The sequence below is a fragment of the Xenopus laevis genome, chromosome 6S, assembly GCF_017654675.1.
Source record: "Xenopus laevis strain J_2021 chromosome 6S, Xenopus_laevis_v10.1, whole genome shotgun sequence".
NCBI classification, from domain to species: Eukaryota; Metazoa; Chordata; class Amphibia; order Anura; family Pipidae; genus Xenopus; species Xenopus laevis.
The window spans coordinates 7,307,905-7,330,061 of NC_054382.1; the positions used below are offsets into that span (position 1 = coordinate 7,307,905).

Genomic DNA, 22,157 nt, shown 5'->3' on the forward strand with positions numbered 1-22,157 from the left:
CAAATAATTCCTCGGGTTACATCCTTCATTGCAATTATCGTATTATGTGAATAATAGTTCCTAATTAACCTACAACTATCCATGTATAGCTGCAATATTTCTTACCTTGACTGAGGCATTTTGTGTGGATCTCTACAAGACCTTTATTTAGATCCACTGCGAGGGAAAGCAATACAGCAGCCCACACTCATAGATCAATATAAATATGCAGAACTCGGTAAAATGAACTATACCCTCATTTATTTATTTAAAGAAAGAATAAATGATAAATATTATCAAAGCACCGTCTCCCTTTAAATACTATAATACTGCATCTTTTGCAGTATTATTATTGGGTTTTACAAGTGCTATAGTTTGGTCTAATCTGTTGAAAAAGTATTTTTGTAATTTCATCAATATTTTGGTTTTGTCCAGTGTTTCAGAGTGTAGAAAAAAATAAAAATGTTTTGCTCATGTGCTAAATTACCCAGAAATTCAAGATTCAGACCATCTCAATTCTTTAAACAGCATACTAAAGGGACACTATATATGATTTTGTGCAATTCCAATTTGTGAAGAGGACAAAAAAGCTTTAAAGGATATGGAAACCTTAAAAATAAGCATAAAATTGATGAGGGGGCTATTCTAAACACTTTTGCAATGTACATTCATTATTTATTGATTTTTATTCCAAGATATTAAAGGATACATGTACTGTTAATATGAATGAATTGTGTTACAACAGCGCCACTTGCTGGTCAGTTTCTGACCATTCTGACCCCCAAGTAGAAGAACATCAGAGCAGCCTCTTTCTTTCAGCTTCCTTGACTACTTGGTGCGTCTCAGGGGATTCGATTGATTGAAAATCGGGCAGATATCGATTGGGCAGGTTCAATTTTTCCCTGCCGTTGGTGGGCATTCAGGGAAATATCCACTCGTTTGGCGAGTATCGTGTATGGCCACCTTAAGTTTAACATGAATTGGTGGGCATATCAGGAAAATCTTTAATATCTTGGAATTCAAAAAAATAAATAATGAATGTACATTGCAAACGGGCTTAAAATAGCAACCTCATCAGTTTTACATTCACTGATTTAAAAGGTTTACTTATGCTTTAAGCAGCTGTTGATAAGCTAAGCTACACTAAGTAGAAACTGAAGTTTGGCCTGTAATATAAGCTGATGCTACAGGTTTGCTGATTATTAAATTCTGATGCTAATTGCACTGGTTTCGGTGCTGCCATGTAGTAATTATCTGTATTAATTACTAATCAGCCTTATATTGTGACATTTCTATTCTATATTTACTGTATATTGTGAGTGGCTCCCTAAGCTCAGTAAGTGACAGCAGCACAGAGCATGTGCAGTGAATCAGCAGAAAAGAAGATGGGGAGCTACTGGGGCATCTTTGGAGACACAGATCTTTACTGCTAAACGGCTGTGGTTGCCTTGGGCTAATACAGAATCACAAAACATAATGTACAACATTTCTAGCTACTTCTTTAGTTAGACTTTAGTTCTCCTTTTAATGATCTTACGTGCCAAACTGCCACTTGCACCTGCTTTGATGTTTACGGTACACAGTGCAAGTGCAAGAGCCTATACGTGTAATTTAACAGTGGAACAACCTGTGCCTTATTTTTCAAATGGGCATTTTGACAAATCAGGTGCAAGCAGTGGTCAGTGCAGTTAAATTTAAATGTATACACCGTGAGTACAAAACATGGCCTATAACACATAGTGCACTTTATTTCTTGTTCTGTTATAAACAGATATATATATATATATATAGTGGGCCTATTGTAAGGTGCAGTGATCCAGAAGACTACAGAAACTTAGATAAAGTGGCAGTTCACCTAGAAATTAACTTTAAATAGGATGTTCACAGAGTCATATTATACAGCAAGGTTTGTCTCGCTTATTTAGGTTTTTTTTTTTTACTGAAATTTTTGCCTTTCCTTTAAAGAAAAAAACCACAAACAATAAATAAGGAAGGCCAGTGGCAGGCTGTCTCAGTGGCATAAATAGAGTGTGCTGGGCCCCCCGCTAAAAAATCTTCAGAGGGGCCCAGCACACCCTGATCCCCATCCTCCTGCCTGCTTCCTGTCTCCGCCCTCTCCCTGTTTCCACCCAGAATCCGCCCACCCCTGACCAGAGTCCGCCCACTATCCTCCCCGATCTGCTTCCCGCTACAGGTAAGAAAGCGGCTGGGGAAGGGAAGGGTAGGGGTTCTTGAAGGCTATATAGGATTTAGACTTTTCAGGCTCCCCTTTTCCCAGGGACCCACTGTATCTGCGGGGTTGGCTTCCTCTAAAGTTACGCCAATGGGCTGTCTTAAGGTAGCCATACATGAGCCGATAAAAGCGGCACATTCGGCCCTTACAGATTCAGTCAGAAGCTTGTTGACCCATGTATACGGCTTGCCTTACCAATTTTTGGCCAAATGTCTATTGGGCAGTTTAGAAGATCCTGCTGGACAAGGATCATATTGTTGTGTTTGCTGACATAAGTACCACGGGTCCGACTGCATCCAGACCTGCCAGGGACATGGAGACTCTAGATGGCTCGGTAGGCTGGTAAGAAGAAATCAAGCTGTGGGTTGGTAGGGCATGGTAAGCCACTGGTGGTGTAGATGCCGTCCTTTCCAGACAGGTTTTCATGGATCACTGTATGATAAGATAATTGGGGCTCAAGCCAAATGATTCAATAATTTGCGGATGACCAAACTAATTGGAGTGCAAATCAGACAAAGATACCGGCAACCGTAACCAAACAAGACATTCTTTCTCTGTTAATTTCAATGTCAACTGCCCTGTGGTCCAATGTCAACTGCCGCCCGGGCCCTAGTGGGCCCCGCAGCCCAGATGTGAGTAAGTTTAACACTGTTATTTGTGTCGGCTGGGGGAAGTGTGTAGAACAGTGTGTGGCATAGTGCGCTGCAGCAAAGGGAAGACACCATCACTCCTATATTAAAATTGTTGTTCTATTTTCCTCTTGCAGTCTGATTCAGCTGATAGGAACAGCCGTCAGGAACATGTAGCAACTCGGACAGGTGATCCTTGTAGGTTAAAACATCCTGGCACATCCTTTATAAGTCAAACTGTCAGGTGGCTCGGCATCCACTCACATCCATTCCATATAAACAAGGAACATTCACCACCAGAACTCTCCCTCTTCACACAGTTCGGTGGTTCCGCAGCTGATTTACACATTCACCACCAGCTAAACTCTACCTCTACCTCAGGAACACCCCCCAGTAGGAAGACGCCTTTTGTTCTCCATAGAAACACTCACACCATCTCTGTTTTGTTTTTTTTGGCATTGAGAGAACTTAGAGGCTATGGATGACAAACAGATGCCTTAACAGTTCTTCCGCCGTCGGCCTCCGTTTCTCTTCCACAAATACTTGTTTCATGAAGTCCCTGCAGGCGTTAGAAATACTATCCGGGAGGCGGGGCTTGGTGGGCTGAGTGGCAATTTTAAAGATGGCCGCCATGGCTTCGTACTCTGACCAAGGAGGTTTTTCTGTCAGCATCTCCACCACCGTGCACGCCACGCTCCTGTGGGTGTAAAAGAGGAACATTTTATCAATACATTTACTATTTCACAGTGGCTTGATTTTTGGCGGGAAGCATCCCTACTGGGAAGAGTCCTTACCACACATCCGCTTTCCTCCCGTATCCCTCTCCGCTGATCACCTCAGGACTCATCCAGTATGGAGTCCCAGTTACAGACTTAATGCCGGTCCCAGACATGCAGATGGTTTGGATACGTTTGCTGGCCCCGAAGTCTCCGAGTTTGACGTTCCCAGCGGAGTCTCTCAGAATGTTGGCACCTGCACACAGCAGACACGGAGGTTTTTCTAGTGTAATCTGAGAGGGACGATAATCCAGTCTCTTTCCTTTGTTATGCTGAGAGGACATTTAGTATATCTCGGAAATAGCCAGGCAACGAGCCACAATTAAGCAGCTCACAAAGCCAATATTTTATCTAACAAGTCCAGACTTCCCGTGCTGTCCTCTCTGCCGGAGCCTGATGTGTTCCTGCCATTTCTTTTTTATTATCTGTTTGGTACAGCCCAAAGCTGCTATTGTCGAATCACTACACTAAAAATCACACATTAACACCTAGGGGGTTATTTATCAAAATCCAATAAATTCTCACTACGACCAAATCTGCATGGATTTTTTTCCCCCTTATTTATCAATACATTTTCCCAAAAATTTCTTGTGCGAGAAAACACTGAATAAAATTGTGAAAAAATGCAAACACCAGATTACTCCGACTATTTCGGAAACGCAGCACAGATCAGGATATCTTCTGGACAACTCCCATTAACTTCTACAGGAACGCGGCAGGTCTGAGTTGGAGTACTTTTTTATTTGGACTTATAATACCCTCGGGGGTTTAATAAATCACAAAAATCTTTATTTTATTTCTATGATAAAATGGTGTTTTTCCCCTTTAAAAGGCCAATGATATAAATCAGACTTTAATAAATAACCCCTCTAATCTCAGAAATTCCTTTCTATACCCCCATATTAAATTTATGACAATTAGGGGGTTATTTATTAAAGTCCGATTTTTTCTCATTGGCCTTTTAAAGGGGAAAAACTGCATTCTTTCGTGGGAAAAAACTAAAACTGTTTGGGATTTATTAATCCCTGACGATGTTAAAAGTCCAAATAAAAAAGTACTCCAACTCAGACCTGCCGAGTTTCTGTAGAAGTCAACGGCAGATGTCCAGAAGATATCCTGATTTGCGCTGGTTTTACAAAAAAGTTGCGGTATTTGGGTGTCAAATCCGAAGAAGTTGCGGTACTGAGGCTTCAAATTGAAAAAGTTGCGGTATTTGGATTTTTTCGTGATTTTATCAAGTTTTTTCTCAAACAAGAAGTTTTCAGGAAAAAATATTGATAAACAAGGGGAAAAATCAGTGTAGATTTGGTTGGAGTCGTTTTCAGAAAGTTCAGACAAATTTAAGTAACTCCATAAATGTTTAACAGTAGCGAGCGACAGTAATTGCTAAACGGGTTCAATTAAAAATTCGGTAGCATTTCAAACAGATATGTTTGTCTCCACTTCAAGTATCTTGAAGGGTCTTTTCAGGCTTCTGTGGTCCCTTTGCTTATACTTTAGCAAACCAAGGAAAACATAATCAAATACAGGTATAGGATCTATTAGGCTTGGGACCCAGGGATATATGGATAAAGGGTTTTTCCATAATTTGGATCTCCATACCATAAGTCTGCTAAAAATAATGTAAACATTAAATAAACCCAATAGTGTTGCCACCAATATAACTTTGTGCATTTACGTTACCATCAAGTACATGGTACTGTTTTATTGTAACAGAGAAAAAAAAATAGAATTATTTGCTTAAAATGGAGACTATGGGAGACGGCCTTCCTGTAATTCAGAGCTTTCAGAATCACAGGTTGCTGGATAAGGGATCCCACATCAAGGGAAAATAGAGTTTGCGTTTACAGAAACACATCTTGCAGGAAGAAAAGTGGGGCTGCTGGGAAGGGGGGATGTGACTAGGGCTGGGGACCTCACGGAACCAGGGGGTTTGGGGGGTCACCCGGTGGGCCCCGGAACCCCAGTCCAACATTGCCAGCAGCAAACAAACAACTGCTCTGTGAGGCTACAAAATGATTTACTTATCTTTCTATTAAAGGGGTTGTTCACCTTCACATTAACTTTTAGTATGTTATAGAATGGCCAGTTCTAAGCAACTTTTCAATTGGTCTTCATTGTTTATTTGTTATTGTTTTTGAATTATTTGCCTTCTTCTGAATCTTTCCAGCTTTCAAATACAGTAGGGGGTCCCTGACCCCATCTAAAAACAAATGCTCTGTAAAGCTATATATTTATTGTTAATGCTACTCATTACTCATCTATTCAGGCCTCTCCTATTCATATTCCAGTCTCTTATTCAAATCAATGCATGGTTGCTAGGGTAATTTGGACCCTAGCAACCCGACTGCTGAAACTGCAAACTGGAGAGCTGCTGAATAAAAAGCTAAATAACGCAGAAACCACAAATAATAGAAAATGAAAACCAATTGCAAATTGTCTCAAAAAATCACTCTCTACATCATACTAACAGTTAATTAGTGAACAACCCCTTTAAGGAGACAGAGGTCAGAGTTATTTGAAAGGAAGGGAAAATTGAAACTGGAGAATGTCTGACACCCACCTTTAATGTCTCTATGTACAATCATATTGCCGTGCAAGTAGGACACGCCCTGCAGTATCTGTCTCGTGTACCGCCGGGTGACATTTTCCGTCAGTGCGCCGTAGGCTTTCAATTGGTCTTTAATAGAACCCTAAATGGGAATAGGGAAAATATGTCTAATTCACAGCTTGCGCAGTACGTATACTGTATATATTGTTATATCTTGTGCATGCATCGTTCACACGCTCGGTTGTGTAGAGATTCAGATGACAGTTTTGCCTTTATTTGGCCTACAGATCTGCAGGAGGTGGTGGGGGATCCCCATTTGCTGGACAGTGATCTGTTCCGACTAGGGATGCACCGAATCCAGGATTTGGTTCGAGATTCGTCTTTTTTCAGCAGGATTCAGCCGAATCCTTGTGCCTGGCCAAACAGAAGCCAAATCCTAATTTGCATATGTAAATTAGGGGCAGGTAGGGAAATCATGTGACTTTTCAACCACAAAAGAAGAATTTTTCCACTTTTTCCTTTCCTGCCCCTAATTTGCATATGCAAATTAGGATTTGGTTTGGTATTCGGCCGAATCTTTCACCAAGGATTCGGCCGAATCCCAAATGGATTCGGTGCATCCCTAGTTCCAACAGCATTTCTTTGAAATGTCAGCAGCCAATGCTGCCATTGTTTAGAATCTGTCATAATCAGTATTTTACCTGGAAGATACACTGAAGAGAAAGCCTGCTTATAAGAAAGTATATTTCCCATGAATCTGTTTGACAGAGATTTATACTAAGGCAGACTCCTTCATAAAGTAACTCAGTATCCATAATGCAGCATGATCCGCACTTAGTATAGAAAACAAAACTGCAATGTTTCATCATTCAGCAGCTGACTCACACTTACATACTTAAAAGATATGTAAATATTAAAAATAAGTGAATGTAAAATTGAAGAGGGGGCTATTCGAAACACTTTTGCAATGTACAATTGTTTATTTTTTAATTCCAAGATATTAAGGGATACATGTACTGTTAATATGAATGAATTTTGTTACAACAGCGCCACCTGCTGATCATTTTCTGACTATTCTGACCAGCAAGTAGTCAAGGAAGAAGTTGTCAGGAGAAAGAGAGAGGCTGATCTGATGTTCTTCTGCTTAGGAAAAAAAATAGAAACCTTTCTCAAATCTTTCCTAAGCAGAAGAACATCAGAGCAGCCTCTTTCTTTCTCCTGACAACTTCCTTGACTACTTGGTGGTCAGACTGGTCAGAAAATGACCAGCAGGTGGCGCTGTTGTAACAAAATTCATTCATATTAATAGTACATGTATCCTTTAATATCTTGGAATTAAAAAAAATATAAAAAATGAATGTACATTGCAAAAGTGCTTAGAATAGTCTTAATAATCCAGCAACCAGATGGCTGAAATTACAAACTGAAGAGCTGCTGAATAAAAAAAGCTAAATAACTCAAAAACCACAAATAATAAAAAATGAAACCCAATTGCAAATTGTCTCAGAAAATCACTCTCTACATCATACTAGCAGTTAATTTAAAGGGGAACAAAGGAGAAGGAAAGGGGCTCTCTACTTGGGGGTGCGAAAGGTTAGGCACCCCCAAGTGATTGTATTGAATTACCAGACACCTGGGGCCGGTGCTCCTATCAGCAGAAAACTGCACAGGGTTCCTCAAGTGAGCACCATGGAGCAACCGGCTTCTTCTTTCTTTTGGGTGCCTAACTTTTGGCACCCCCAATTAAATATGCCTTTCCTTCTCCTTTAACGGTAAACAACCCCTTTAACGAGCACAATACCCCCAGTAGTCTGTACAGGCATTCAACATTTCCTACTAACCCCTGGCATATATTCCACAAAGATGGACAGTTTTTTCTCCGTTGGATCCCGCAGGCAGCCATAATACTGAACTATCCTTTCATGCCGGTGAAGTTTTAGCAGCTGAATCTCACATTCCAACGCGTTCACCTCCTGTAGGCAGAATCAGGTTTAACATTGTATGAATTAAAAAAAAACAATTTCTAGGGATGCACCGACTCCAGGATTCGATTCGGGAATCGGCCAAGATTCTGCCTTTTTCAGCAGGATTTGGCCGAATCCTTCTGCCTGGCCGAACCGAATCTGAATCCTAATTTGCATATGCAAATTGTGGGGAGGGCGGGATTTCACGCGAGTTTGTTATAAAACAAGGAAGCAAACCAATTCTTTTCCACTTTTTCCTTTCCCACCCCTAATTTGCATATGTATTCGGTTCGGTATTCGGCCGAATCTTCCAAGATGGATTCGGTGATTCGGCCAAATCCAAAATAGTGGATTCGGTGCATCCCAACAAATTTCAAATAGAATCAGAGTGATTTTTCTAGTACCCTCTATGTACGTTTAATGTGAGGATTCTTGGGGGTTATTTATCAAAGGTGCATTTTAGAGTAATGTGAATTGCTTTAAATTGTGATAAATTAGATTTTATTCACAATTCAAATGGTATGTTATTGATGAAAAAATTCAAACGTCTAAAATTCGATCGAATAGTCCTGGCTAGAAAATTCGAACTGAATTTGAATCGAGTTTTCCTCCGAAAATAAAAAAAAACTTGACTTGTGTGCGTCAACCTTTTTTGAAGTGCAACATTTTTTTTCTCTCATCGGAGTCATTTTCGAATGAAACTTGGTTTCTCACTACTATTAACATCTTCAAATAGTTTAAGGGACCTCTGCCATTGACTTCTACATGAACTCGGCAAGTTTTAGGTGGAGAAGAGATCAACTAGAACTGTTTCCAGGATAAATCTCTCAATCTCAATCTCTCAAATTCAAATTTGAGTTGGTGGCTTTAAATTCGAATTTGTGAGTTTTGACCAAAAAAATAAAAAATTAGAAGTTGACATTTGAACCTTAGTAAATCTGCCCTCTAGAGTCACAGATCATCATCTTGTTCTTCACCAGCCAAGATTAGAGGTAGAGTGCTTGACAACAGATTAGTCTGAACAAACACAGAGGTGCACAAAACAAAGACAAAACCCCTTGAACACCAATATATGACAGCTAATCCACTACACTGTGGACAAAATCATTATGATCTGATCGACTGGCTCCCAGGAATACAATGTACTTGGTACAAAATTTGAACATGCAGCATACTCACTTTGCTGGTTTCTTGACTGTCTGGGTCAAAGGGGACCTGCTTTACAGCTAATTCTCTCCCTGTGTCCACATCGTAGCAGAGATAGACCTCCCCAAATGCTCCTCTGCCAAGAAGCTTCCCCAGTCTCCAGTTTTCAGGTGCCTGAGGAGCTGTAAGGAAAGTTTGCTTAAAAGATGCAATACCCTCCCTCTCCTACTCTTCCATAGCCTGAGTCATCTTAGGAAAATGACTAAAATGAAGTGTTATTATTAGTGCTGCAATTTATTAATATAGAATGTGGAAGCTAAATGCCAACTCAATAGCTGGAGATGCTTTTAGGCCTAGCATAATAGCATTGCTCTGCCTGTCCTTTGGTTTGAAAAGGGGTACCCCTAGCTTTAAAGGAACAATTCAGTATAAAAATAAAAACTAGGTAAATAGATAGGCTGTGCAAAATAAAAAATGGATCTAATATAGTTAGCCAAAAATGTAATGTATAAAGGCTGGAGTGATTGGAGGTGTAACATAATAGCCAGAACACTACTTCCTGCTTTTCAGCGACTTGAAGGGGGCCCACATGGGACATAAGTGTTCAATGAGTTTGCAATTGATCCTCAGCATTCAGCTCAGATTGAAAAGCAACAGTTATGACCTATGTGCTGCCCCTCAAGTCAATGATTGGTTACTGCCTGGTAACCAATCAGGGGAAACCAATAGAGCTGAAAAACAGGAAGTAATGTTCTGGCTATTATGTTACACATCCACTCACTACACTCTATTACATTTTTGGCTAACTAACTATATTAGAAACATTTTTTATTTTGCACAGCCTATTTACTTACTCCGTTTTTATTTTTATACTCAACAATTCCTTTAATGCCCCCGTGTATGTGCTCTCTTTAATCCAGTATAAGCAAGTCAAAGCATGTTCTTGGCATACATCAAAAACTGGACCAGAAACAAATGGCATCCCACAAACTGTAAATGGTTGACTTGGTGAGGTGGAAAGAATGTGAATTCTTTGCACTCAGTACAGATTTAAAACACGGGATAGAGAGGAGAATCCCAGTGTAGCGATACACTTACACTTGTTCTTCTGTTCCTGGGATGTAGAACTGAAGAAAGGTAAGTTATGTTCCGAGCTATTCCACCGCTTCTTCCTTTGCTCATCGCAGGACATAGTGACTAACCCGCTCTCCCCGTTCACACTTCTTGTTCTGTGGTTGGTGCCGAGTGGGAAAATGTTCTCTTGTGGGATGTAACTTCTAGGGAAGGTTCTCCGACCTGAACGATACCACAAGGAAATGCATTAAAATACAGTAGCTGCTCCCTACTCTTGCCTTGCTCATACATGACTCCACATATTGGAAGAGATGTGTTTAAAATGACCACAATTATGTGTATATTGCACAAGTATTAGACTGGTGAATAGAGAACTCCAGGGAAATATGTGTAGTGTTGCAGCAATTGTGGCTGTATTTGTGTTGTGGCTCAGGAAAAGCTGGATAATGGGTCCCTGGAGTGAATGGAGGAAAGCAGGGTGGGCCTTCCATTCCTTGCTCCATTGAGTGTTTGCAGCTGCCCAGCTAGAGGTAGTTAAAAAGTGGGACTGCACCTCAGTGCTCCGAATAGACACCTCCATGTTCAGGAAGGTGTGTGTGTAGCTGGGAAAGAGACTGTGTTTCCCTTATGAGCTTGGAGAAGTGTTGGAGAAAGCTCCAAAGGAGTGGAGAGAGGAAGAGGAAAACCCTCCCAAGAGACTGCGTGAGTCTAACTGAGGATTCTGGGACTTGTGTACATCCAAGGCTTTAAAGGGCAAGTAAAGTCTAAAATAGAATAATGCTATAAATGCAGTTTTTTGTATACTAAACATAAACATGACATACTGCACCACAAGCCTAATTAAAGAAATGATTTATGCTTTCAAAGTTGGCCACAGGGGGTCACCATCTTGTAACTTTGTTATACATCTTTGCAAGACCAAGACTGTGCACATGCTCAGTGTGGTCTGGGCTGCTTAGGGATCATCATAAATGATCAAAACAGCACAAGTCAAATAATATCTACCAGAAGCCGATACAACAAGACTGATTAATAATCAGAATATACAGACTGCACTGGGTCCTGTGTTGTCATGTAATCTAATGTGGATTTTATAGTTTTTGTATTGTTTAATTCAAACTTTCTCCAACTCTGCAGAACCAGTAGCTGCAGCCAAATAATCCTCCAAATCGAATCCCAGTCTATCTGTTTAAATCTGGCTCCATGATCTTTGTCCCTGCAGCTGGAGTTGGAAACAGTAAAGGGGACTTAAAGCCAAAATAAAATCCAATACAAATCTCTACACAGTCGCCGACTGCTATACAGGGAAACAAACAAAGCTGCTTGAGTTCTGCATGGCTGGGAAGTAAGACTGGGGCTCCCCCTGCTGTCCATAAGTATGATTGTTTCCCTGCAGAGCAGTTAGGGACCGTCTGACAATTCCTATCCACAGCAGTAAATGAAGGGAGAATTTCACTGCATTCAGTCAGGTTTCTTATAAAAACAGTACACATTTTTTAATTAAAGTATATTGGAGAAAGGTTTCTTTTTCAATAAAGAAAGTAAAAATGGGATTTTGTTTTTTTACCTTTACATGCCCTTTAAGTGCTAGAAATTTGTGTTACTGTGTACACCAATGTGGGTGTTGAACTGGGACTGCTAATTCTTATGTGAAGCAAGAGAGCAGAAGCGTTGATTTTGTTCCTAATAAAAGCCAGCCAATTTCACACAACTGTTGCTTTATTTTTCCTGACCCCTGAAAATCAGCACTCCATGCCCAAGAGATTCTGTGAGAGGGCAGAACAACTCAACTGTAGGTTATTGTGGCCAACACCCAGCTGATGTCCATGTTCATGATGCACTATTGCATTGATGGGAAAGTTTATTAAAGGGATGGTTCACCTTCAAACAAATAGTTTTTTTCAGATAGATCACCAGAAATAATGACTTTTTCCAATGACTTTCTATTTTCTATGTGTGACCGTTTTTCTAATATTGAGGTGTAAAGTGTAATTTATCACCTTCTAAAGCAGCCCTGGGAGGGGGGGTCGCCGACCCTGTAAACTGTTCTATATTGATACATTTAGTTGATACATTTCTTATCTTTGTCCCTGCTGAGCAGAATCTCTGGGTTTCATTACAGGCAGCTGTTAGACTTGATACAATAGTTGCTAATACTCCAGAGATGCTGCTGAGAAATGGATCAACGTAGGGGCAGATTTATCAAGGGTCGAAGTGAATTCGAGGAAATTTTCGAAGTAAAAAAAAAGTAATTTTTGGGATACTTCGACCATCGAATAGGCTGCTATGACTTCGACTTCAATTCGAAGTAAAAATACTTGGACTATTCGACCATTCAATAATCGAAGTACTGTCTCTTTAAAAAACTTCAACTTCAATACTTCGCCAAATTAAACCTGCCGAAGTGCTATGTTAGCCTATGGGGACCTTCTAGAGCATTTTTCTACGTTTTTTTAAGTCGAAGAAAAATCGTTTGATCGATGGACGAAATCCTTCAAATCGTTCGATTCAAAGGATTTCATCGTTCGATCGAACGATTTTACTTCGACTGCAAATGGCGAAATTCGATGTAAAAAACTTCAACTTCGATATTCGAGGTCAAAGTATTCCATTTGAATTTTTAAGCTTTTTCTACTTCGAAATTTGACCCTTGATAAATCTGCCCCTAAATGTTGCAAAATTGTAACAGTTCAGAATCTGCCCCTTGAATTACTGAGCTGCCAGACTCAAACACCAGAGACACGAACATTCAACTTTAAACTTGGATTTTGGAAAAACAGTAAAAAATAAATAATGGAAAGTAATTGAAAAAAGTCTTTATTTCTGGGAAACAATCTAAAAAAAGTTGAAAAAAGTGTTCAGTCAAGAGAACCACATGCTCAAGTGCCTCAACCAACAGCCTCTGCAACATCTCACCATCGTTGTAGTCTTTTCGGGAAAAGTGATATTGCCGGGGAAAGGTTCCTCCTTTTCCAAACCTCTCGTAGAACGGAATTTCAAACTCTAGAAAATAACATCGATGTAGTCAATATAATGAAGACCTGCTTACATCAGCTTCAAAAGTGAGCTTCTCTTTCATGCCGGAACCTAATCAAGACCCAAGAGTTGTATGCTGCCGGCTCATTGAAGATGCTGAGCTAGAGATGGCTATCCCAAGCCTTGCAGCTGTACAAATACTGTATGTCACAAAATCCAGTTTTTGTGAGGAATAACAACTATCTCTTGAGGTTCTGAATACACAAGAGTGATTTTGTGTCCATTTGAAGGACAAAATAGACTTACTATGAGAATTATTTCCAATAGTAACTTCTCTATGGACATGCTGAGACAGACATTCATAGATGCTACAATCCTGATTGTATACAGTTCCCTTTTATGTTCATCTGAAGCACTGTATCAAGTCTTTTACCTAAACACTCCAAACTGTCATTCAGCTGGCCTTTTCCTCTTGGGACTGGAGTGGAAAAAGCAGGGCTGAAAGGCAAAATCAGACAATGGGTTAAAAGAGAACTAACTCTTAACAAAAAAGCAGGTCACAAAATGCTGCACAAAATGTTTATTGGTTCTATACCAGCCCAAGGCAACCACAGCCCTTTAGCAGTAAAGATCTGTGTCTCCAAAGATGCCCCTGTAGCTCCCCATCTTCTTTTCTGCTGATTCACTGCACATGCTCTGTGCTGCCGTCACTTACTGAGCTTAGGGACCCACTCACAATATACAGTACACATAGTATAGAAATGTCACAATATAAGGCTGATTAGTAATTAATACACATAATTACTACATGGCAGCACAGAAACCAGTGCAATTAGCATCAGAATTTAATAATCAGCAAACCTGTAGCATCAGCTTATATTACAGCCAGGGAAGCTCATTTTCTGCTGGATAATTAGTGACGAGCCCTAAGCTTAGCTTCTCAACAGCCAATCAGAGCCCACTGAGCATGTGAGTGTCACAGACACTTTCCAAGATGGTGACCCCCTGTGACAAGTCTGAAGTCCTGGATCATTGCTGCTATTGACAAGCTCAAACTTTAGGCTGGTGAAATAAGTTCACTATATAAAATATGGCATTTTTAGGGTTTAGTTCACCTTTAACACTAAACATTCTGTGCATTAAACATATATGGGTCCATGAGGCCAAGTCAGCAGCCAATATCTGCCTGTATGTGGGAATCTTTATATTTCTTAACTGTGTAAAATTGTGGGCTAACCCAAAAGATATTCTATGATTCTGTCTATGTTTTAGGCAGATAGGTAGGTCATTAGGATCAGGGATCAGTAAGCTGCTTCCAACCCTGTCTAAAAGCTTGGGGTATCCAACCGGTTTTTAAATAAGAGTAAAAGCACATGGTGGAACATGAGAAAAGCCATGGTGCAGTGACCAAGCTCTACATACCTGTCCAGGGATCTATCCAGTGACTGGCAGCTGCTAGAGAGGGATTCGTTAGGGCTCATGAAAGGGTCAATTACCTGCAGATAACAGAACATTAGACTTATTATAAATGTAGCACTTTGGGTCCCAAATGCTGCTTTTGCAACGTCTCAGCTTCATTTGGCTTTGACATTCAGAATCATCACCAAAAAGTTTATCTGCTGATGGTAACCTCTAACCCATCACACTGGATATATATTTATTATTTTTTAGCCATTTTTTTTTCTTTTATGCTTCACTTCCAGTTCAGAGACACAATAAAACAAGTTCTGGAGAACACAAAAAGCATTGGATATGTTATTTCCATTGTGACCACCATAGATGCACTAATACAAGACACACAAGTAGCTTGCACTAATACCTGTGCTGTTTACCAATGTGCAGGTGTAGAGGTGTATTTAAATCCACATTATTTTGCACATAAGGGCAGAGACAAACGCTTAGATTCGGGGAGATTAGTCGGCCAGCAACAAATCTCCTCTTCTTTGGGTGACTAATCTCCCCAAACTGCCTTCCCGACGGCAAGAATATGAATTGTCGTCGGGATTGACGTCGAGATTAGTCATGTACTTGAATGGCTGCCCCCATGGCTACACAGCAGCTTGTTTATATAAACTATAGTAGTACTTATCTGTTATCTACTGTGTATCCTGTGCTTGAATGCCTGCCCCCATGGCTACACAGCAGCTTGTTTATATAAACTATAGTAGTACTTATCTGTTATCTACTGTTTATCCTGTGCTTGAATGGCTGCCCCCATGGCTACACAGCAGCTTGTTTATATAAACTATAGTAGTACTTATCTGTTATCTACTGTGTATCCTGTGCTTGAATGGCTGCCCCCATGGCTACACAGCAGCTTGTTTATATAAACTATAGTAGTACTTATCTGTTATCTACTGTGTATCCTGTGCTTGAATGGCTGCCCCCATGGCTACACAGCAGCTTGTTTATATAAACTATAGTAGTACTTATCTGTTATCTACTCTGTATCCTGTGCTTGAATGGCTGCCCCCATGGCTACACAGCAGCTTGTTTATATAAACTATAGTAGAGTTTCTGAAGCAAACACAGCAGTTGTACCAGTGCACTTTCACTTTTTATGGTGTTACTGTTCCTTTCCAATACCCCTGGTTACATACACAAGTATAAGTGACAAGAGTGAGCCCCTAGATTCCTTTTGGGATGGTGGTGGCTATTTCCATCATTGCGTCAGTCTGAGATGCCTTACCTCAGGAATGAATTCCCCTTCGCTATTAATACTAGTGTACGACCCCTGCCGTGCGATTTGCTGCTGTTCATCAGGAACACTTCCGGGCGGGGGGGAACTGCGGCCTGTGTGCAAGGAACCTAGTGATTAAAAAAATGTAGACAGTAAAATTCATTGTTTTACACTTGTATGGAGCAGAAAGGTTCTGAAATACACAGGTGAGCAGTGGTACACGGGGTCGGACTGGGTCAGGTCAGGGGAGGGGGTAAGGGGAGTTGGCAGCAGCCTCTGTAGTGGGGTATAGGGGGGCACAGGGGGCCCTGGGGCAGCAACCACAAGTCTGATTCTGATGGCCATAATCCTTCACCTACATTAGTTATTAAACAAAGAGATCTGGGTACTTACCTGTTGAATATTTCCGGGCCTTGCCAGCATCTTTGTACAGGGAACCCAGAATATCTCCCATAGACTTAGATATTCTCATATCATGGGCCTTCGAGCACACGGGCTGCAGATACTGCTGAGCATAAAAATGGTTCATTTAACAAAAGCACCAGAGAAAAATCCATATGAAATGAACAAAACTAAATGAAGTCGACTTGAAACGAAAATAGGCTGGTCCTTCCCATTACTGAATTAGGAGCCATTAATCAAGTGCAAAAAGAATAGGAGTAGTCGGCCATGTCTGCTGAGGCTTGTGCCCAGGCCCGGACTGGAAATCTGTGGGTTCTGGCAAATGTCAGAGGGGCTGCTATAAGGTCCCATAGAAAGTCAGTATTTAGTGGGCTAGTGGAGGCTGTTTGGGCCTCTATGTGGGTTGTTTGGGCCTCTGTGTACCTGAAATGCCAGAGCCTATTTTGATTCTGCTTGTGCCGGTACTCCACTATTTTTAAAAAGTTTGCAGGCTTCTGTGCTCCAAACTGTGAAAAGTTAGGGAGGTGCAAGTGAAATATTTATTAGGCACAAGTTACAGAACGCAGATAGACCCCGGGCACAAGTCTAATAAGCACTAAGGGGTATGATTTAGTGGAAATGATCCCTATTGTCTCCTTTCATCTCTATTAAAGGAGAAGGAAAGTCACGCCAAGTGATTATATATACAGGTATGGGACCTGTTACCCAGAATGCTCGGGACCTGGGGGTTTCCTGATAAAGGATCTTTCTGTAATTTGAATCTTCATACCTTAAGTCAGTGATCCCAAACCAGTAGCTTGTGAGCAACATGTTGCTCTCCAACCCCTTGGATGTTGCTCTCGGTGTCCTCAAAGCAGGTGCTTATTTTTGAATTTTAAGCTTGAAAGCTAATTTTAATTGCATAAAAATTAAGTATAGTGCCAGGGAGAGCCTCTTGTAGGCTGCCAGTCCACATAGGGGCTACCAAATAGCCAACCACAGCACTTATTTGGCACCCCAGGGGACTTTTTCATGCTTGTGTTGCTCCCCAACTTGTTTTACATTTGAATGTGGCTCACAGGTTAAAAAGGTTGGGGACCCCTGCCTTAAGTCCACTAGAAAATCATGTAAAAAAATGTGGGTTATTTGGATAAAATTGAGTCTATGGGAGATGGTCATTCCGCAATTCGGAGCTTTCTGGTTAACGGGTTTCCGGGTAAAGGATCACATACCTGTACATATATATATATATATATATATATATATATATATATATATATATATATATATATATATATATATATATACCTGAAACCCCTGGCCGGTGCTCCTTGCAGGAGAAAACTGCACCGGTCCGGGGGTTCTTCCAGGGAACACCACTGAGCGACCGTCTTCCGACTTGTTCTAACTTTCTATTTCCCAGGGGAAGACGAATGAGCAGTACAACGAAATAGTCGACTTCTTCATTAAAGGAGACATTTTGTGTAATAAATAAGAATGTACCAGTGCATTATACTAATTTAGATTTAGCATTTAGAATAAATGAAAAAAATAGTGTTTCAGGCTGATTTATTGAATATTACTGCAAAAACCCTAATAATCCCTCCCTTCTCTTCCACTTCCTGCTCCCTGAATTCCCAGGCTGTGCACTCAGCTCACGGCACTGTAGGACAGGAACCAATCAGCAGCTAGCAGGACCTGATAGGGAACTGAAGCCTGCAGTGTGACTGCAGGGCTGTGATTGGCTGTCCCCCTCCTACTGTGCTTCTGGAAGGGACTGTTAGGACACGCCCACCCTTCATTTGAAACAGGGACCAGAGAACATCTATAGGGAGCTCCAATATAGGGGCTATTTTTAAAGATAATAATTTTTAGCACTATGTAAAAGCAACACCATATATTACTCACAATTGCCTACAAAATTAGGGTTTTTATCATTTATCCTATATGTCTCCTTTAATGTTCAGCTTTTCGCACTACTGCTCATGTGCACCCGCGAGAAGAAAGAAGAAGCCGATTGCTCCGTGGTGCTCGCTGGAAGAACCCTGGACTGATGCATCTGGGAGAGTTTGTTTAGTAGGTAATAGACTAAAGTAAGCCCCACCTGAAAAACAGCAAAGCATGTTTATAATGACAGGGCTAGTAATTACCCTCATTGCTCTCTCAGGAGTTCTGCTTACTATCATTTTCTTTGGTGATTTTACAAGTATCCTCAAGCTCTTCAGAGCCGGGCAGGTGTCCAAGTATTCCAAAGCTCTATCCATGTCCTCCTGGCACATCAGAGGGATCAGGAGCTGGAGATTAAAAAAAAAGAAAAAGATGATCAGCTTGACCTGACTTTCGGGGCTCACTAGTTTCAAAGAGGGGTGTTGCTGCTGAGCCTTGTCCATAGAGATTGTGGGGAAATTAATGGGGGGCACTATAGCCTCTATACCTGTGAATTCCTTTAGGTCTGTCATACCTCCCAACATTTTGGAAATAGAAAGAGGGACAAAAAGATTTGCCATACTTAGCACAGCAACATTTTTTGACCACATCCCCCTTATTATATTCATTTACAAAATGTGGCAGGTTATGAACGTTTGAACACATTTCTGTGGTTTTTATGTTATTACAGTTTTGCTAATGAAGGTGAATTGCCCTTTAAGCTGCAAGTCACAGTTTCCCCAAGAGACCTGCTTATCTTAAATTGTTACAATTGTTAATTTGCTTATCTTAAATTGTTACAAATGTATCTAAGTGCACCTGTCACCTGTATTCTAGGCTATCTGCCAAAAGCCAATTAAGTTTAAGAAACTTTGTATCTTTTTCTGGCTGTTCCGTGCAGGAGATCAAAAAAGAAAGTCGGGACATTTCAGTAACAATCCGGGACTGCAGGCTGAGCTATCAAAATTGGGACTGTCCTGCAAAAAATGGGACAATTGGGAGGTATGGTCACTATATTATTGGTGGGAAGAAAACAAAGCAAGCTGCATGGAACTTTTATACTTGCCACAAAGCCATTGTAAAATATATATACAAGGCCCCATAAATTTGACTTGAAGATCAATATTTTGACATCATTTTTACTAGTTTTTTCATGCTCTGTATACCTGTAAATATCCCCAGACCAGCAGAGGGCGCTGTGTGAGCACACAACTGTTTCCAAATGGGGACATAATGAAAAATAAAACTTTCCTGACTTGAGATAATGTTTAGTCTTGATTGTAAAGTATCTCCATGGGCCCCAGTCTCCATTTGTTGTTCTGACTCTCTTATTCCTTCTAATAAGGGCTGAGACCAGGGCCACAGATTTCTACTTTTTCCATCTTCAGGGTATAATAAATCTTTAAAAATTCGAGGTTTTTTTTCCACTAAAAATTCAGATTTTATAGTAAAAAAAACTAGATTTTTTGAGTTTTTGTTATTCGGACATTAATAAATAGCCTCCTTAGTCTTGGAATGACTATGCATGGAGAAGGCCGAATACAAAAGTGGCAAAGACAGAAACAAATGATTTCAGTGACTGTAGTGACATTTAATGACATTTCTTGACATATGGGGCGTCTACACCACTTCCAGCATTTATAATCCCTCTCTGAGGTATCAGCAAAAGATACACGTGGAATGCCCACTGACTGCAGCCATGTATCAATATATAGTGAATATATAGGGAACACTTTTCTCCATCTATTCTACTTCTTTCAAAATCACATTCACATTCCCAAATGTTTCCATTGTTTGTTCTATGTTTGTTTCTGTTGTGTGAGAGTGAGTGCAGCATGTGGGATAGTGTATAAATGCAGATGTATTCAGCTCGCCTTCAGTTCTGTCTGAATCTCAGATTATGATGACACCATAACCGACTTCTGTTCATGGTTCTGGAAAGGAGTGTCAGCTGAAAGTCTAGATATGAAGCAACGCTAAGGAATTCATGGTATAACTGCTGAATGAACAAACTGCGGGGCTGCCCCTGGCACCCAGATTAATTGCTTTTTAACCCTCCTGAAGAATCAAGGTGAAAAGTGAAAAACAAAACTACAGGTATGGGATCCATTATCCGGAAATTCACTATCCAACAAGCTGAAAGATGATTAATAAAATGTAGCAATAACAATACATTTGTAGCCTTACAAAGCATTTGTTGTTTTTTTTTAGATGGGGTCAGTGACCCCCATTTCAAAGCTGGAAATAGTCAGAAGAACAAGGCAAATCATTCAAAAACAATGGAGACCAATTAAAAATTGTGTAGAATTGGCCCTTCTATAACAAACTAGGTGAACCACCCCTTTAATAAAATAATTCCAAATTGTAAAAAAATGATTTCCTTTTTCTCTATCATAATACAACAGTAGCTTGTACTTGATCCCATCTAAGATATAATTAATCCTTATTGGAGGCAAACCCAGCCTATTGGATTTAATTTCATAATATTTTTTTAATAGACATTAAGGGGTTTATTTATCAAAATCTGAATTTTTCTGATAATTCATTTAAAAAAAAAAAAAAAACGACCTAATTAGAATCCACAATTTGACCGTAAGTAATTAAAAAAAGTCTTGATTTATTCAAATCTGGGAAAAACTCTAATTGTATGTTTTTCAAAATTTTGGGCTAATTCCAGCGCAGACCACAGAAACTTCCAAATAGGTTAGGGATCTCTCCTATTGACTTATATACAACATCAGCAGTTCTGAGATGCCGAATTTTTGGATAATAAATCTAAAAAAATGCAAGTTTTTTTCCCACTAAAAATTCAGATTTTATAGTAAAAAAAAAAATCAAAATTTTCAGGTTTTTGACGGACTTAAATAAATAACCCCATAGTATGGAGTATCCAAATTACAGAAAGATCTTCTTATCCGAAAAACCCCAGGTCCTGAGCATTCTGGAAAATACAACATTCCTGCATTGCTTAGTGTATTTTCCACATAAGTCCATGATAACTACAGAATTTCATTGCCTTCATTTGTTTGCAGAAATGTGATTGGCCGGCATTTATTACCTCATTGTTTGCATAATGTAAATCCATCGTTTGTCCAAAGGCATCTGTGATTTTTTGCTGAACATCCTTCAATTTGATTGGCCTGCGGAACTCAATAATCCTGTATTCAAAAAAAAGGAGGGGGGACAGTGTATATTCTATAGTGAAATTAAAGAATATGTCAACTTCACAGTAATAAAGGGGTCTCTCTCTCATGCTTCTCTGACAGCCGACAAGGATCTCAGCATTCAGATGTGTGAGGTCTTTACAAAGGAAGGCTTATAAATAACGAGCTTGTATATTAGATTGGTACCAATAAAACATGAGAGCCAATGCGAGTTTCACTGGCAATGTCAACACAGAGGGGATCACTATGTAATTTATAATAAACACAGATCAGTGTAATATAACAGCATGGCCATTCCTGGGAAACTTATCATCACTTTGCTTAAATGTTCCATTATATTCTTCATCTTCTCTCCTTCTTCTAACGATCAGAAACCACTGCCTGTGCAACTGAACTACAAACCCCATCACTGTCCAGCACGTTGTTGTAGTTCTGCAGAGTCTGAGTCAGGTGCAGTGAAGAGATATAGGGAGTCGGTCTCTGAGTCCTAGGCAAGGGTGCAAAGTGCAAAAAAAAGAACGCAATCTGCTATGGTTTTTTGCATTCTGGCGTTCTGTGAAGTTTTTCTCGCATAATGTGCGTATGGGGGGCCAACTCAGGAGTAGGATTTAAAATAAAATAGTGAGTGTCTATGGCAACGGCGCACTACAACAAGCACTGGATTTCCAATGGAGACAG

The 22,157-nt window shown here is 40.2% G+C and overlaps 1 protein-coding gene across 7 annotated transcripts in view; it reads right to left on the minus strand.

Moving 5' to 3' along the window:
- Positions 1 to 1,407: 1,407 nt before the first annotated feature.
- Positions 1,408 to 22,157, minus strand: part of map3k22.S (mitogen-activated protein kinase kinase kinase 22 S homeolog) — an 82,128-nt gene continuing 61,378 nt past the window's right edge. For 3 of the 7 annotated variants that reach the window (XM_041567336.1, XM_018268986.2, XM_018268992.2), the window contains 13 exons: positions 21,374 to 21,473; positions 18,540 to 18,683; positions 16,402 to 16,516; positions 16,018 to 16,136; positions 14,751 to 14,824; positions 13,762 to 13,826; positions 13,269 to 13,355; positions 10,377 to 10,574; positions 9,312 to 9,460; positions 8,010 to 8,141; positions 6,181 to 6,310; positions 3,636 to 3,813; positions 1,408 to 3,538 (listed from right to left, as the gene is read on the minus strand). In XM_041567336.1, coding sequence (XP_041423270.1) covers positions 3,310 to 3,538; positions 3,636 to 3,813; positions 6,181 to 6,310; positions 8,010 to 8,141; positions 9,312 to 9,460; positions 10,377 to 10,574; positions 13,269 to 13,355; positions 13,762 to 13,826; positions 14,751 to 14,824; positions 16,018 to 16,136; positions 16,402 to 16,516; positions 18,540 to 18,683; positions 21,374 to 21,473 — 1,720 coding nt within the window. In that variant the 3' untranslated portion in view covers positions 1,408 to 3,309. The remainder of the gene's footprint in view (positions 3,539 to 3,635; positions 3,814 to 6,180; positions 6,311 to 8,009; positions 8,142 to 9,311; positions 9,461 to 10,376; positions 10,575 to 13,268; positions 13,356 to 13,761; positions 13,827 to 14,750; positions 14,825 to 16,017; positions 16,137 to 16,401; positions 16,517 to 18,539; positions 18,684 to 21,373; positions 21,474 to 22,157) is intronic. The other 4 variants (XM_041567337.1, XM_018268987.2, XM_018268989.2 and 1 more) reach the window with 3 other exon arrangements.